Source organism: Hemiscyllium ocellatum (genome assembly GCF_020745735.1).
Source record: "Hemiscyllium ocellatum isolate sHemOce1 chromosome 27 unlocalized genomic scaffold, sHemOce1.pat.X.cur. SUPER_27_unloc_16, whole genome shotgun sequence".
In the NCBI taxonomy this organism is placed as follows: domain Eukaryota; kingdom Metazoa; phylum Chordata; class Chondrichthyes; order Orectolobiformes; family Hemiscylliidae; genus Hemiscyllium; species Hemiscyllium ocellatum.
Genome location: NW_026867483.1, coordinates 242,861 through 260,513, shown reverse-complemented (window position 1 = coordinate 260,513; position 17,653 = coordinate 242,861). Strand labels below are relative to the sequence as shown.

The following is a 17,653-nucleotide window of genomic DNA, read 5'->3' as shown; positions in this document are numbered from 1 at the left end:
GGATTTACAGATGTAGGAATCAAAACTAACATGGTCATTCTAAAAGGTGGTAGAGGTCAGCTGAAGTTGTTTAATATTACATCCCATGACACTGCAATCCTGTTGCTATAAAGTCTGTGTGTTTTGATTCTGCTCCACAACGAACCGATGAAGAAGCAGCGCTTAGAAAACTAGTGATTCCAAATGAACCTGTTGGGCGACAACGTGGCATTGTGTGATTTTTAACTTTGAAAATCTGTCAGTAATGCCAACATCTCCGTACTGCGCATGCTACTCGGTGTCAGCAACGCAGTGCGCATGTTCCATGGTGTCAGCAAAATATTACGCATGCTCACGCAAAAAGCGGAAGCACTCCGTGATCTTGTTTTGATGGACCAATGAGAAGCTCTGGAGGACCGGATGGAGACTGGTCCTCCTGCCAATCACAGCAAACCCATTGTCTGGATGCGGAAGTAGGACCATGAACTTCTGAAGTTGCTGCTGCTGCTCCTCTCTCCCTGAAAGAAGATTGAGCTTCACCCCAGACTGCAACTTCCTTCCTCTCTCCAACATCTGTGAGTACAGCACGCTCTTTTCTCAACCCCTTTTCCATTCCGGGGTTCAGCTGTTGACTTGCAGGAACTGAAGGGAAACGGAGTGAATCCAGGGAGGGGAGAGACTCTGGGAAAGTGAGTCCAGGTCTTTTTTCAATGGAAAATACAGGAGAATTGACATTTCAGGCTCGAGCCTTTCATTAGAAATGATGTGTGAATATACAATAGGGCCTCTGCGTCCTTCTAATCCAGTCAGTGCAAGTTGTCAGACAGGTGCAGCAAGTAGCGAGCAAGGCAAGTGGGATATTGGCAAGAGGAATTGAGTTGAGAAGTGAGGACGCCTTCCTGCAGTTTGGGAGTAATTGAATATCTCCAAGGCTGAGTTCATCTGCTTATTGAACAACAAAGAAGTGATGGTTATGGGGGAAGGCAAGACCAGTACAGATCAGTTACAGAAACAGACCCTTCAGTCCAACTAATCCATGCTGACTATGTTCTCAAACTAAACTGGACCCACCTGCCTGTGTTTAACCTATATCCCTCTGAATCTTTTATATTGGAGTCATAGAGATGTACAGCACAGAAACAGACCCTTCGGTCCAATTTGTCCATGCCTACCAATTATCCTAATCTAGTTTATTTACCAGCCCTGGGCCCATATCCTTCGAACCCCTTCTATTATAGCTGGGTGGGGGGGGGGGGGGGGGGGAGAGAAGAGAAATGGCGATCCTCATGTCCTTTTAAAATCTTTCTCCTCTCTTTCTTTCAAAAATTTGCTGCGTAGACTTGAACCCCCAGCCTAGAGAAAGGATTTTGGCCATTCACCTCATCTATACCCCTCACGATTTTATAATCCTCCTCTGCTCCAGTGGAAAAAATTCCAGCCTATTAACCTGAATGTAGGTATATTCATGGCAGGTCAGGCAGCATCCGAGGAGCAGCCTGACCTGCTGTGTTTTTCCAGCACCACTCTAATCTAGACTCTGGTTTCCAGCATGTGCAGTCCTTGTTTTACCCTTTTACGTAGGTATACTCATATCTACTTATGATCTGTTCAATGCTGGTGCAAACCCGACAGGCGAAATGGCCTATTCCTGCTCCCAATTTGCACACTCCTAGTCCAGGACAGCAAGAGACCATAAAACACAGGAGCAGAAATTAGGCCTCTCAGCCCATCAGGGCTGCTCCACTATCAAGTTCTGGCTGATAAGTTTCTCAATCCCTTTCTCCCTGTAACCCTCGACCCCCTTGATCCTCAAGAACCATCTACCTCCATCTTAAATCTACTCCGTGACCTGGCCTCCACAGCCTTCTGTAGCAATGAATTCCACATATTCACCACTCACCGGCTGAAAATGTTTCACCTTATCTTTGTTCTAAAAGATATTCCTTTTACTCTGATGCTGTGCCCTCAGGTCCTAGACTCTCCTATAAATAGGAACATCTTCCCCTGAACTCTGTCCAGGCCAGTCAGAATTCTGTCTGTTTCAATTAGATCTCCACCTCCCCCGAGTGTGGGCCTGTTAATCAGCATGAACCACACCCTTCAGGATGAGTTACAGCAGGAATTAGGTTCAGCAAAGTCAGAATGGAGGAAGTGTGTGTGGGATGGAGATTCTCAGCTTTTAGGGGATGAGAGAGGAAACAAAGTTCAATACAAATTAGAATTGATCGGTGGGCTGATGGGTCAAGGAGTGGCAGAATGAGTTTAATTTAGATAAATGTGAGGTGTTTCATTTTGTAAGGCAAATCAGGGCACGACTTACATAGTTAAAGGGGAGTGTTGCTAAACAAAGTGTCCTTGCAGGTTCATAATTCCTTGAAAGTGGAATTGCAGGGAGACAGGATAGTGAAGAAGGCATTTGGTACACTTTCCTTTTTGGGTCAGAGCATTGAGTACAGGTGTTGGGAGGTCATGTTAGGCCACTTTTGGAATACTGTGTGCAATTCCAGTTGCCGCCCTCTGGTAGAATGTTGTGAAACTTAAAAGGGTTCAGAAAAGCTTTACAAAGATGTAGGCAGAGTTGGAGGGTTTGAGCGATAGGAAGATGCTGAATACACCAGAGATAATTTCCCTGGAGCATTGGAGGCTGATGGGTGACCTTACAGAAGTTTATAAAGGGTATGGATAGGTTGGATTGCCAAAATCTTTTCCCCATGGTAGGCGACTCCAAACCTAGAGGGCATCGATTTCACGTGAAAGGGGAAAGATCTAAAACGGACCTGAGGGTCAACTTTTTCACACGGGGGTAGTGCATGTTTGGAATGAGCTGTCAGAGGAAGTGGGGAGGCTGCTACAATTACAACGTTTAAAAGGCATCTGGATGGGTATGTGAATAAGAAGGATTTAGAGGGATACAGGCCAAATGCTGGCAAGTGGGATTAGACCAGTTTAGGATATCTGGTCGGCATGGATGAGTTGGACTGAAGGCTGTGTTTCTGTGCTGTATGACTTTAATCATCTTACGTGAAAGCAGAAGTGTTGTTGTGAAGACTGGAGTTTCAGAGCAGCTTTCAAAGATGTTTTGCCTTTACTGGAAGCAGAAGAAGTTACAATGAAACCTTTCATTGGTGAGACAGCAACTGAGTACATGAGTACGTCTAGGATTTTGGTGGAATGTGGGAATTCATTGCACTGTGGGGGTGAGCAGTAAGGACAGTGTGCTGATTGGGGTGCCCAGTGAAGGGCTAGGTGGATTTTTGAGTTAAACTGCTCATTTCTGTCAGCCTCCGATGTTTTGTTTCCAATGCTGTCCATCAGAAGGAGCGGTGAATGAGTAACTGGTCTTGTTAGAAGCCTTACAGTTTTCAGTACTGCAGGAATTGCATTATTTCATCAGCATTGTAAAGGTTACTGGCAGCAGCAGGAGGTATGGGCTGTATTCACTAGAAATGATTAAGCATTTAGATAACATACATACAAGGGGAGGGGGGTCTTGTCTTTTGATTTGCAGAAGGTGGGAGATTCTGGGAGCTGTGATCTAAGGCAAACACAACTGCGGTAAATCATAGAAGTCCTACAGTGTGGAAGCAGGCCAATCAGCCCATCAAGTCCATTCTGACCCCTCCAAAGAGTATCCTGCTCCCGTCCCCATCCCTCGGGGAATCAAGGGTAGTCGGGATAATGCAAGTAAGAGCTGAGATGATGGATAGATCAGCCATGATCTTAATAAATGGTGAAGCAGGCTCAACAGGCCCAATGGCTTACTCCTGCTTCTATTACGATGAAACTATAACCCTGCATTTCCCATTGGCTAACCCACCTAACCTGTACATCCCTGGGCACTATGGGCAATTTAGCAAGGCTAATCCAACTCAAGGTAGATAAGCAATGGAGTGATGTGGAAAATGGACATCAGAGAACAATAGAAAGGAACAAGGAGAATAAACGTACCAGCAATTAAAACTGGATTCAAAAGATTACAAACAATAAAACTAAAAGGTCAGTATTTGACTGTGTGCTTGTTATGAAGGGGTAGAGGTACTGTACCTTTAAGAGAGTTTTAAAAAATCGAGCAGAACAAAGTGTTATAAACAAGATGAGAATGTAATATTTGGTCAACACAAATAGAGCAACTGGGTTGCCATGAGGCACAAACAAATTTAAATTTGGCCAATCAGTTTAAATTTTGCCCCAAAATACCAAAGTCCAATCAAGTTTGAATTAAGTATTTTGATAATATTAACACCAATAAAATGATTTGATGTTTTGGACTATAAAACCGGGCATTTTTATGAGTTTTAATATTCTCTGTTGGACATAAAGAGTAAACTTGTTAATTTTTACTTTAAATATTTACCTTTGGGATAGTTATTTGCCTCTTGAACTTTTACATATTACTGCATGGGGTGAATCATCTCTATATTGCTGGTTTAATTTAGCAGAGGGGGTTACCCCGTGTCGTAATAGCGCTGCAACGTAACAAAAGTGAATGAATTGACTGCTCACATTGAAGAGAATAATTATGATCTGAGACTCCTTACAGAGACATAGCTTCAGGATGACAAGGATTGGATCCTAAATATTGAGGGGAGATGTGGCATTCATGTCGAATGGGAAGCTAGGTAAAGGTAGAGGGTTGACACTGCTAATCAAAGCACTGACCACAGGGCAGTCTGGTGTCGGCTCGGATTTCAGGTCCTGGTTTCTTTGTCCTTGGTTGATCTTCCTGTTCCCACACAGTTGTTGTCTGTTCTCAGCTGTGCTTCATTTCTGCTGAAGCTTTAACCTCCTTTGACACCTTTCGGGACAATAAAACATTCACTCAATCAAAGTCCAACCTACAATCTCCCAGCCTGTAAACCATCCAGACACCGAGTATCATCATACCAGAAAATATAACAAAAAAGGTGAAAAATTAGAATTAAATAGGTGCTTGTGTCTGTTCATTGGCAAGTAAACTAGAAATAGGGGTCTGCTAGGATTCTTGTAGTGCCCTAATTGAAGAATTCTCTCTCCCTTACGTCTAAGTATTAGTACCCAGCTATGATTTATAACAATATTTACATCAACAGAAATGAAGCATCTGTTATGCAATAGACATAGAGATATACAGTATGGAACTAGACTTTTTCTCTCTCTCATGTGCGCGTGCGCGCGCGCGCACACACACACACACACACACACACACACACAGGTCTATGGGGTGAATTTGTATTTGCAGATACATTGTGCATTTTTTGAGCAAAATGCAATCTGCAGGCAGACAATACATGGAATATTTTGTAAATTCCACTTTGGAAATAGAACCAGTCTGACTCAAAAACTGGGATACATACAGAATCTGGCCTCACACCTTTAATGCATTGTCTGAGTTGAGTTGTCACCTTTTCTTATATAACCTTAAATTATCTCGAGTAGGTGTCTTTTAAGAAGTTCTGGGATTTACATATTAATGACACCGGCAACTCATTCTAAAAGATGAAAGACTTTACAATCCAGGTTTCTTCAATGTATCATTTCAGTGGCATGACTCTGTAGTGTTTTGCTGTAAACTCAGTGTCTTATGATCTTATAGTCCACAACCACCTGATGAAGGAGCAGCGCTCCAAAAGCTAGTGCTTCCAAATAAATCTGTTGGACTGGTGTCATGTGATTTTTATCTTTGCCCAGGTTAGGGTGGATTGGCCCTGCTAAATTACCCACAGTGTTCAGGGTTTTGCAGGTTGGGAGAATTGTTAGAAGTGATTTGATTCCACCTTCTCGTGACTGTCTGTGTGAACTTTGGTATGTTCTCCCCCTTCTGTCTGCATGGGTTACCTCTGGGTGCTCCGGTTTCCTCCCACAGTCCAAAGATCTGCAGTTTCGGATGGATCGGCTGTGCTAAAGTGTCCAGGGATGTGCAGGTTAGAGTGGGTTAGCCATGGGGAACTGCAGGGCTGTCGGGTAAGTGGATGAGTCTGGGTGGGATGCTGTGTGGAAGGTCGTTGTGAATTTGATAGGTGAAATGGGCTCTGCAGGGATTATATAATTCTTCTGCTTTAGCCATATGTAGATTGAGAAATGACTGCTGTGGGAGGAGTAGGTTCCAGTTCATGGGACACAGTCCCAGTCGTGGGGAAGATGGGAATTGTGCTGTCTCTCTCCCCACTCACTGCCCCCATCCATTCTCTCTCGCCCTGCAACTTTCTGTCCCCCATTTTCTCTCTCTCTCCCTCATTCTCTTCTTCCATCCTTTGACCCCCGAGTCTTTCCTTTCCGCCCCCACCACCCTCTGTTCCCCCCAGTCTCTCAATGGCCCCCACACTCTGTCACCCTGTCCATTCTGATTCTTTTCCAACCCCCACTAAACTTTCTCATGCCTCGAGCAGTCTTTGATTGCTGTATCATGCTCTTCTCAGAAGATAGAGAGAGAGAATGGTTGGTGATGACACTGCCTGGGAAATGGGGGTGCACAAGAAATGACTAATCTTTCAAATTGAGAATAGCTACAATAATATATTCAGAAACAGCATTAAAGTTTGAACGCATGTTCAATTTTATATTAAGACAAAGCTGCAGCCATCTTTCTCAAACTTGCTTTGAACTATGTGCAGTTGAGGACAGGCTGTTCGGGGTGAATGAGGCTTTTGCCCAAAATGTCAATTTTCCAGCTGCTCGGATGCTGCCTGACCTGCTGTGCTTTTCCAGCACCACACTCTTGACTCTAATCTCCAGCATCTGCAGTACTCACTTTCACCTGTTAGGGGTGAATGGCCGATTCCTAGTCTTGAAAAATTGGCTTCTGTTAGAAGGTGTAGAGGTGTATTCTACCTTTTAAGAGAGTTGAAAAGTGAGTAGAACCACCTGATATAGCACCAAGCGTACTGAACAAGGTAACAATTTAACATTTGGTCGAACAGCTCGGTAGCTGGGTTGCCTGGGGACAAAAACATACTCAATTTTGGCCAATAGATTTAAATCTTGCCCCAAAATACTGAATTCCAATCCCCGTGTCTGCATGGGTTTCCTCCGGGTGCTCCAGTTTCCTCCCACAGCCCAAAGATGTGCAGGTCAGGTGAATTGGCCATGCTAAATTGCCCATAGTGTTAGGTGCATTAGTCAGAGGGAAATGGGTCTGGGTGGGTTACTCTTCGGAGGGTCAGTGTGGACTGGTTGGGCCGAAGGGTCTGGTTCCGCACTGTAGGGAATTTAATCTAATCTAATAACACCAATGAAATGATTTGATGCTTTGGAGTATAAAATCAAAAAAAAATTGAACAGTTGCAGGAGAACTGCCAAAAGACCAACAAATGTAGGCTGCTAGTGAGAACTCTCTGAGAGGTACCTGTCCAGATAAGGAGTTTGCACAGAAAAAAAAACATTGACACCGACCTGGAAAGCAAATATACAGAGGAAGATACAAAGAGAAGATTTAAAAGCTGGCTGGTTTTGAAGTTTGAATCTTTCGGTAAATCTTAATCAGGGGTTTTCATTGGACTGGTATCATACAGGGGAAAGTAGAAGATAGGTTAGAGAAAGGAGTTGTAAATAGTTGTTAATTAATTATTCTCCATTAGACTTAAAGAAATAAAGTTGTTAATTTTAACTTTAAATACTGACCTTTGGGAATAGTTTCTTGGTTCTTGAATTTTCACAGATTACTGCAAGGGTTAAACCTTCTCTATGTTGCTGGTTTAAATTAGGTGGGGGAGATTGCACCCAGTGTTGTAAAATTTGGGGGCTTTCGCCCGAGATTTGAACTGGTTTAGACAGATTTGAATAGATTTGGGAGTACGAAAAGTCCCAGCAGATTTAAACACTTGCAAGTTAGTGCCCTAGATCATTAAATAAAACTTTAAATAGTGACTTGGAAACAGTTCCTTACCTCTTGAATTTTCACATTTGCACATGGGGTAAATCTTTTTTTGCTTTTAAATTAGTGGGGGGAGTGCAGTCCGTGTCATAACAGTTCTGACTATGTAGAAATAGAATCATGGAGTAGTGGATCATGGAAACAAGCTGTTTGTTCTGTGCCAATCGGATATCCTAGATTAATCAGGACACATTTGCCAGCTCTTGGCCCATATCCCTCCAAACCTTCCTGTTCATATACCCATCCAGATGCCTGTTGAATATTGTAATTGTACCAGCCTCCACCACTTCCTCTGGGAGCTCATTCAATCCACGCACCACCCACTGCGTGAAATAGTTGCCCTTTAGGTCCCTTTTAATCCTTTCCCTTGTCACCCTAATATAAATCAATTGCTGCTTCTTCTGAACAGGCTCAGTGGTTAGCACTGCTGCCTTATAACGCTAGGGACCCGGGTTTGATCCCAGTCTCTGGTAACTGTCTGAGTGGAGTCTGCATGGGATTCCTTTGGGTGCTCCGGTTTCTTCCCACAATCCAAAGATGTACAGGTTTGGAAAGAGTATTTCTTGACGGGAATTAACTTTCACACTTCTTTTCTACTCCTTAGGTCCCTTTTAAATCTTTCCCCTCTCACCTTCAACCTATGCCCTCCAGTTTGGGAGTCCCCTACCCTGAGGAAAAGATGGGTAGTCAAATAAAATGCAAAAGGAATAAAATGTCAAGCCGCAGGATAAATATAAAACGTCACTCCAGCCTTTCTTGTCTCCGATTGTCATTTGGGTACAAAATCTGTCAGTAACACCAGCAACTTCACACAGCACCTTGCGCGTGCTCCTCGGTGACAACACACACTGCGCATGTCCGCCGGTGTCAGCAAAACCTGTGCGTGCTCCTAACTGTCCGCGGTAACTGCGCATGCTCTTCTTTTGTTGGGCCAATAGGAAGCCCTGGAGGACCGGAAAGAGCGTGGTCCTCCTGCTAATCAGAGACCCCACTATTGTGTCTATCTCTCGCGCTCAATCACAATTTATGGAGGGGACAGATTCTGGAAAAGTTGGGCCAGGTCTGTGTCTCAGTTGGCAACCTCATGGAAAATGCAGGGCCACGATGTGAAGTGATAGCATTCCCTTGGAGGGTGGAAGCAGAAAGGAGATGCATTGTTTAAATGGTGAGAAATTGGGATGTGGAGAAAATGAGGACTGCAAATGCTGGAGATCAGAGTCAAAAAGTGTGGTGCTCGAAAAGCACAGCAGATGAGGCAGCATCCGAGGAGCAGTAGAGTCAGCGTTACAGGCTTGAGCCCTTCATCAGGAATGTGTATAAAGGGGCCTCAGCGTCCTTCCATACTAGTCAATGCCAGTTGTCAGACAGGCGCAGCAAGCAATGAGCAAGTCAAGTGGTATATTAGCAAGAGGAATTGAGTTCAGAAGTGGGGAGTCTTCCTGCAGTTATAGGATCATTGAATATATTCAAGGCTGAGTTCATCTGATTTTGGAACAACAAAGAAGTGGATATTTATGGGGGAAGGTAAGAAAATAGTTTTCAGGCCATTTCAGAACAGTCACCGAGTCAAACAGCACAGAAACAGTCCCTTCAGTCCAACTACTCCATGCTATGTTCTCAAACTAATCTAATCCCACCTGCCAGTGTTTGGCCTATATCCCTCTGTCACAAAGCTGGTCCTTCTCGAGGATGCTGTGTCCTTGGTTTTTTTTTCAGAGGGGTGGTAAAAAGACCCGGGCTCCGAAGCGACTGGTTTAGTACAGAGATGAAAAACGGTATTGGGAGGCATTTTTGGTCAGATATGAACAGATGAGACTTGAGGCCAAAGCTTTTATGTTTTAGAAGTGACCTGTACAATGAAAGGGGAGTGGTCAGTCCTGAAAGCTGAAGTCTCGTTTGGGTGAGTTAAACAGTGGACTGTGTGGAGAAAGGCTGCTAGCACTGTCTCCTTCCGCCCTTCTAACTTCAACTGTAAGCCTCTGTTTCAGTTTTACTTTAAGGGTTTTTTTTTGGTACTGTTGTGTACAAGCATTACGAAGAGTGTTAAGAGTTTCTCCACAGCTTGTACTTTATTAAGTAAAGTTTGGTTGTTCACAGAAGTTGGCGTATTGCAGTGTAAGAAGCTCAAGCAAAAGAACTTAACAAAGGAACCTAAGGGATAAGTCTTTCATGCAGAAAGTGGCGTGTTTAAGGAAAGAGCTGTCAGAGTAGGTGGTGGCTGCTGGCACAATTATGACATGAAAAGGCATCTGGATGGGTATACGATTAGGAAGGGTTTAGACAATATGGTCCAAATGCTGGCAAATCGGCCGAGATTAGGTTAGGTTATCTAGTTGGCACGGATGAATTAGACCGAAGGGTCTGTTTCTGTGCTACATATCTCTGAGATGCTGCCTAACCTGCTGTGCTGACCAGCAACACATTTGCAGACATATCTCTATCGCTCTGACTTGCCACGAACACTTGCCACATCTATATGTTCAGTTTCTCTCTGGTGTCAGTGTAAATGCCTTGATGTCTCATTCTTAACCGGACTGGCAGTAATGACTTTTGTAATCTTTTCTTACAGACTATCTGAAGACAAAAGTTTCAAAGTCAACAGATAAAGGGCTTATGCCCAAAATGTTGATTCTTCTGCTTCTCTGATGCTGCTTGCCTTGCTGCGCTTTTCCAGCGACGCATTTTTTGATTCTGACTCTCCAGCGTCTCCAGTCCTCACTTTCACATCAATGTCTGACAGTCACTCAGTCCATCAGGACCGCAACAATTTTCAACTGATTCTGTGAGAAGGAGCAACGCGTTCTCTTTGGTTCCTGTTTGAGTACGGGGAGACTGGTTGAAAGACTCTACTGTTGCAGCGCAGTGTGTGTGGAGCCTGAAACAACTCTACTGCGTGGAAAGAGGAATTCATTGCGGGATTGTACACGTGTGTGTGTGTGTGTGTGTGTGTGTGTGCAGCTGAAGCTTCAGCCATGGAGAAACCTGAGGAAACACGCCCCGTTGAGAAACCATGGAAGTGTGGTGACTGTGGGAAGGGCTTCCGTGTCCCACCTGTCCTAGCGGCTCATCAGTGCAATCACACTGGGGAGAGGCCGTTCTCCTGCCCCGAGCAGGCGAAGGGCTTTACTTGCTCCTGTGTCCTGCTGGCCCACCAGCAAATACAGACTGGTGAGAGGACGTTTTACTGCTCCATGTGCGGGAAAGGGTTCACTTGGGTGGACAACTTCCAGACCCACCAGCGATTCCACGCAGGGGAGAGGCTCTTCAGTTGCCATGAGTGTGGGAAAGCCTTCAGCAATTCCTCCGACCTGCTGAAGCACCGGCGAGTCCACACGGGGGAGAGGCCATTCAGCTGCCCCGAATGCGGGAAGGCCTTCAGCGACTCCTCCAACCTGCTGAGGCACCGGCGGGTCCACACGGGGGAGAGGCCCTTCAGCTGCCCAGAGTGTGGGAAGGCCTTCAGCAATTCCTCCAACCTGCTGGCCCATCAGCAGGTCCACACAGGGGAGAGGCCCTTCAGCTGCCCAGAATGCGGAAAGGCCTTCAGTAAATCCTCCAACCTGCTGGCCCATCAGCGGGTTCACACGGGTGAGAGGCCCTTCAGCTGCTCAGAGTGCGGGAAGGCCTTCAGCAATTCCTCCGACCTGCTGAGACATCGGCGAATCCACACGGGGGAGAGGCCTTTCGCCTGCCCAGAGTGTGGTAAGGCCTTCAGCAATTCCTCTGACCTGTTATCCCACCGGCGGGTCCATACCAGGGAAAGGCCATTCAGCTGCCCCGAGTGCGGGAAGGGGTTCACCCGCTCCTCCAAACTGCTGGCCCACCAATGGGTCCACACCGGGGAGAGGCCGTTTGCCTGCCCCGACTGCGGGCGGAGGTTCACATTGTCCTGCAACTTGCGGAGGCACCAGCAGGGGCACAAGTGCATCCAACAATCAGATTCCACCAGTGATGCTGCAGTGGGTCACCCCCAAAGCTGAACCTCCTGCCTATTCTGACAGTGGGTGCAGTGGGCTTTTGTTGTTTTGTGCTGGACTCACCCTCTTTTCCCCCCCCCCCTAACACCACCTCCCAAGCCCACCTATGTGGCTCAGGGGTGGCATGGTGACTCAGTGGTTAGTACCACTACCTCATGATGTTGACCTGGGTTCAATTGCATCCTCAGGGTGACAGTCTGTGTGTAGCTTTCACAATGCCCCCCACATCTGTAGGGGTTACCTCTGAGTGCTCTGGTTTCCTTCCCCTGGTCTAAAGGTGTGCAGGTTAGGATGGATTGGCCCATCTAAATTGTCCCATAGTGTTCAGGGATGTGCAGGTGTGGTGCATTAGTTGGGGTAAATGTAGAGGAATAGGGATAGGGGAATGGGTCTGGCTGGGTTACTCTGCAGAGGGCCAGTGTGGACTTGTTGGGCCAAAGGACCTGTTTCCATAATGTAGGGAATCTAATCTTCAAAAAAATTCCTCCAAGCGATACTGATAAAATATGCCGAGTTGGACAAAGTATCCCATCAAGTTTGAGACAAACCCAGAGTTGAAGAAGTCGGAAGTCACACAACACCATGTTACAGTGCGAAAGGTTTATTTGAAATCACAAGCTTTAGGAGCATTGCTCTTTCATGAGTGCTGCTCCTTCATCAGGTGCCGTGTGACTTCTGACCTTGTCCACCCCAATTCAACACCAGCACCTCTGCATCACAGTTGACAAATGAGATTGGATTTTATTCGGCCTGATTTAGTGAAATGTTCATTTGGAAACTCAAAACTGTCGGACCTACAAAGAGACGCGAATCATAGAGTCCTACAGCAGGAAACAGGCCCTTCTGCCCAACATGGTCCATGCTGACCAAACTGTCCATCAACACTAAGCCCATTTCCCTGCACTTGGCCCATTTCCTTTCATACCTTTCCAATCCACGTATTTGTCCAAATGCCTTTTAAATGTTGTTAATGTACCCACCTCAACCACTTCCGCTGGCATCTCATTCCATATGTGTACCACCGTCTGTGTAAAAACAAAAGTTGCCCCTCACATTCCCTGTTATTCTTTTTCCTCTAACCTTAAACTGATGCCCGCTAGCCCTCACTTCCCCAACCCGGGGTAAAAGTGAGTGCATTCACCCCCTCCATGCGTCTCACGATCTCTTCACTTCTCTAAGGGCCTCTCTCAGTCTCTAATGCTCTAAATAAAAATATCTTAGCTTGTCTAACCTCTCCCTTTTACACAGACCCTTGAGTCCTGGCAACATCCTTGTATATGTCTTCAGCACTCTTCCAAGTTTAATAACATATTTGTTATAGACACTGCCCTGTCTACCTATTTTGTTGGAAATATAGGACCTAATCCAAACAGGATAATCTGGCTGATGGGACAGGAAACCACTTCCTTTCTTGAGAGACAGTCTCCTGGAGAGAACTGGCTGGCTGACTGAGTCCACACATTTGCCTAAGGTGGTGCTCGAAACCTTTATCATCTTTGGGATGGATCCCCATTCATTCAGTGCTTTGGAGTCATGCAGCCTGGAACAGACCCTTCAAACCAGCCAGTCCATGATCCCCAACTAAACCCGTGCCACCCATCTGCTCCTGGCCTGTTAACAGTTTGTTAATAGTTTTGTTCATTTGTTCACCGTGAGAGTTGGATAAATAAATTGCTGATTTTAAAGTGTTGGGGATTTACTCTTATCACTAGAACAAGTTACACCACTTTTCATGCTAATTTTACAGATTATTGGGTGACACGCTCCTCTGGGTGTTTCTGTTTGAGAAAGGTGGTGCTGTCAGCCTTCGCTTTATAAGGGTATTGACGTGATGTACTGCTGAATGCAATGGAGTCAACATGAATCCCAGCCTCTCACTGTGGTTGTGGGTGAATCGCCTTAATTTGGCTCTTAACTCAGAAACTGCACACAATAAACTGCTGAAACAATCATTTACACTTTATTGTATGTAGCAACCAAAAATAAAACTCCTCAAGTAACCAAGTTCAACCTCACTCACAACTTGGCTATCACCCAATTGATGGCAGAATTTAACTGAGTTTCCACCGACAGTATCTGTCTCTGGAAGTGTCCAGGGATTCACTGCAGTGTTGTTCTTCCAAGTACTGCTGCCCCGTGTATAAATGTTAATGAATATCGGGAAGAGGGGGGAAGGGAAACCGTTCCTGCATTTTCATGATTTCTCCATGGTGCAGGTGTCCTCGTATTTCTCCAGGTTCAACAATCAGTTGAAACTCGTTCACACTTACAGCATAGGTGTGGTGTTACTGGTGAACCCTCTGATAATTGAAGGACTTCATTCAGTCTGTAAAGCATGTTCCAGTCACTACTCTGGTGTGTGAGTATGTGAGACTCTGAGTTTCCAGTCACACTGACATTTAAAACCTAACAAAGCAGACAGACCTTCTCCCCTTTGTTTTCAAGGCCATCAATATCCAAGTCCTGGTGAATCAAGCAACTGTCAGACTTCGATGTGATGTTTGGTCTGAGATTTCTGCCTCCAAATTCTTCTCTTGTAATATTCCTGTGGAAAGAGATGACAAAGGTCATCGCTGTCAGTCCACAATAGAAAATCAAAACACACAATTCTCGTTTCTGTGGAACATTTTTTCCTCTCTTAGTACCCAAGATCTTTGTGCTGATCTATATGTAAATGTATACAGCAGGGTAATGTGGTGGATTGCATTCTCCATGAAGAGTTCACTCAAGTTGCTGAATGGACATCTATCATGCTGTACTGACGTTCTTATTGAAGATATACAATATTATGAGCCCTGAAACAACTGCAAATCAGGCTTTTAGAGCCACAAACATTCCTTCAAATATGGAACATAAAGCCCAGACTTATCTGTCTTATATTAACACATGGTTGTCTTACATTTCCAGAAGACTCAGATTTAAGTTTCAAGTGTGACTTTTTGTAAAAGAAGCCATCTTTTGGACTCCTTCCATACCATACTGACTCTATTACTAGAAATACATCCATATTACACCAGGATTCATGGATCAGTGACGTGAGGCTTATCTTTACCCTCGTATAATTTTCTGTTGCATAAATGTTTTGACGAATGCCAGTCATGAGTCAGAGACATAAAACACAGAAACAAATCCTTCAATCTAACTTGTCCATGCCGACCGGATATCCAAAATTAGTCTAGTTCCATTTGCCATCACTTAGTCCATATCCCTCTAAACCCTTCCTTTTCACATACCCATCCAGATGCCTCCACCACTTCCTCTGGCAGCTCATTCCATACACACATCACCCTCTGCAAAAAAAGGTTGACTGCAAGGTTCCTTTTAAATTTTTCCCCTCTTGCCCTAAACCTATGCCCTCTAGTTCTGCACTCCCCCTATCCCAAGGAAAAGACCTTGTCTATTCACCCCATCCACACCCCTCAAGTTTTTATAAACCTCTTTAAAAAACACACACTCAGCCTGCGATGCTCTATGGAAAACAGGCCCACCTTATTCAGCCTCTCCTTGTGGTTCAAACCCTCTTACCCTGGCAACAGCCTTGTGAATCTTTTCTGAATCCTTTCAAGTTTCACAACATCCTACCTATAGGAGGGAGACCAGAATTGCACACAATATTCTCGAAGAAGCCGACTGAAACTGACTTTTGCAGAATCTGCTCCCTGCTTGGATTCACACTCTCTGCCTCCCGTTGTTGCAAGTGAACAGTTCTTTCCCGCTTCTCTCTCTTCCAGGATAAGGAATGGAAAGGGGGAGAATTGCTTCATTCCCAGATTTTGCCCAGAAGAGCCCTCCTATTGTCTGAATGCACAAGTTGGACCATGAGCTTCTAAAGCTACTGCTGCTCCCCTCTTTTTCTGAATGAAGATTGAGCTTCACCTTTCCTCTGTCCAAACATCTGTGAGCACAGCACATTTTTGTTGAAGTAAGGCATCTTTCCTGAATGTTACAATTAAAGGGATGTCTTCCCCCTAATACTCAAAGGGATGGTAAGTCAGAGAAGGACCATGCCTTGTATTGTGTGGCATGTGTGACAGTTGCAACAGGATGTCCCAACTCCTATGCTCAATTCAAAGTTTGTGAGAAGATTTGTAGCTCGGGTGCTTGTTGTTGTAGTTCTGTTCGCCGAGCTGAATTTGTGTTGCAAACGTTTCATCCCCTGTCTAGGTGACATCTTCAGTGTGAAGCGCTTCTGTGATGTTTCCTCCGGCATTTATAGTGGTTTGTCTCTGCCGCTTCTGGTTGTCAGTTCCAACTGTCCGCTGCAGTGGCCGGTATATTGGGTCCAGGTCAATGTGTTTGTTGATAGAATCTGTGGATGGGTGCCATGCCAGAGAACAGCCAGGGAACTCCTAGAGGTATGGCCTCTAAGCATTTTTCCAGCACCACATTTTTCAACTCTGGATCTGGGACAAGGTGTGTGGTGTGGAGGTGGGTGGAGGGGAGGGGAAATAAGGAAACTGGTGAAATCTACATTGATCCTATGTAGTTAGTGGGTCCCAAGGCAGAAGACAAGATTGTGGGTGGCACGGCAGTTAGTACTGCTGTCTCGCAGCGCCTGAGAGCTGGGTTCAGTTCCCGACTCAGGCGACTGACTGTGTGGAGTTTCCGCGTTCTTCCCGTGTCTACGTGGGTTTCCTCCTGGTGCTCCAGTTTCCTCCCACATTCCAAAGATGTGCGGGATGAATTGGCTATGCTAAATTGCCCGTAGTGTTAGGTTAGGGGTATGGGTGGGTTGCACTTCGGTGGGTCGGTGTGGACTTGTTGGGCCAAAGGGCCTGTTTCCACACTGTAAGTAATCTAATCTAAATGTTCTTCCTACAAGCGTTAGGTAGCTAGAACTTGGAGGGGGTGGCAGCAGAGTACTTGCATGTCCTTGACAGATTGGGAGGGGGAGTTAAAGCATTCAGCCACAAGGCGGTGGGGTCGTTTAGTTTTGGCATTCCAGAGCTGTTCCCTGAAATGTTCTGCAAGTTGGTGTTCCGTCTCCCCAATGTGGCAGAGACCACATCAAGAGCAATGGACGTATCAATAAATCTTATAAACAAATTGTACAAATCTTAGCCTGCCAGAGTTATTTTATTTAATTAAGTTAAAGAAAATTTTAATTAAATTGGGTGACTACATGAAATGGTTTGTTGGTCAGACTCAAATCATCCTCAAATGAGACAATGCCATTAATATCAGTGAGCTGCTTTTTTTTGTTAGAACCACAAGTTCTTGATTTAATTGACATCTGCACATTCAATGTCAAACTCTGACATCAGAAATGACATGGCACCATTATTTTTTTCTTACAATAATCCAACAAACAAATTAATAACACACAGTCAATACCAAGTTTCATTAATATGATATTAAATTTGACCAAATAAAATGTAAAGTTGAGATGAGAGATAACAAATGGGGGAAGGGCAGAAGGTAAGAAATGCAGCATCATAGAAGGTGTTCCTCCAGGGAGTGTATTTTACCAACTACAACTGCTCAATATAAACAAACACTCTGACATGATCCTCCGGTTTTAATGTAAACCATACCCCCATACAGTAGGTACCATTTAAATAAGTTAATAGATACAAGCCTTGAGTAAATCCAGCCTCCAGCCGGACCCCCCGCTTCTTGGAGCTCGGACCTTCCTCCAGCTCCGGGGGTTGTTGAGCTCCTGGGCTCCGGCCGCCGCCGAAGAAGCCGCGGGCGCCGGCTCTCTCTCCTCCACCGCCGACAGTTTTAATTTGTTTTCCCGTTCACCCGGTAACCGTCACCTCTTGTTTGAAAAGTTCCGACTTTAATGTGAAATGTATTTTAAAGGTATTTTCTGAGGTAAACGATGCCTGTCTGCCCCCCTCCTCCG

At 45.1% G+C, this 17,653-nt stretch overlaps 1 protein-coding gene across 2 annotated transcripts; it reads left to right on the top strand.

The window, feature by feature from the left end:
* The first annotated feature begins 437 nt into the window (after nucleotides 1-437).
* LOC132807377 (zinc finger protein 239-like) lies at nucleotides 438-13,490 on the top strand. Of its 2 annotated transcripts, none has more exons than XM_060821597.1 (2): nucleotides 438-554; nucleotides 10,398-13,490. In XM_060821597.1, exon 2 carries the CDS (start codon nucleotides 10,801-10,803, stop codon nucleotides 11,806-11,808), a length of 1,008 nt encoding a protein of 335 aa, XP_060677580.1. In that variant the 5' UTR covers nucleotides 438-554; nucleotides 10,398-10,800; the 3' UTR covers nucleotides 11,809-13,490. The 2 variants fall into 2 exon arrangements, with proteins under 2 accessions (XP_060677580.1, XP_060677581.1); XM_060821598.1 differs by lacking the exon at nucleotides 438-554 and adding an exon at nucleotides 9,230-9,352.
* The last annotated feature ends 4,163 nt before the right edge of the window (nucleotides 13,491-17,653 follow it).

Bases quoted from the DNA above. Each gene is read 5' to 3' on its own strand.
- LOC132807377 (XM_060821597.1), top strand. From the start codon at position 10,801: ATGGAGAAACCTGAGGAAACACGCCCCGTTGAGAAACCATGGAAGTGT.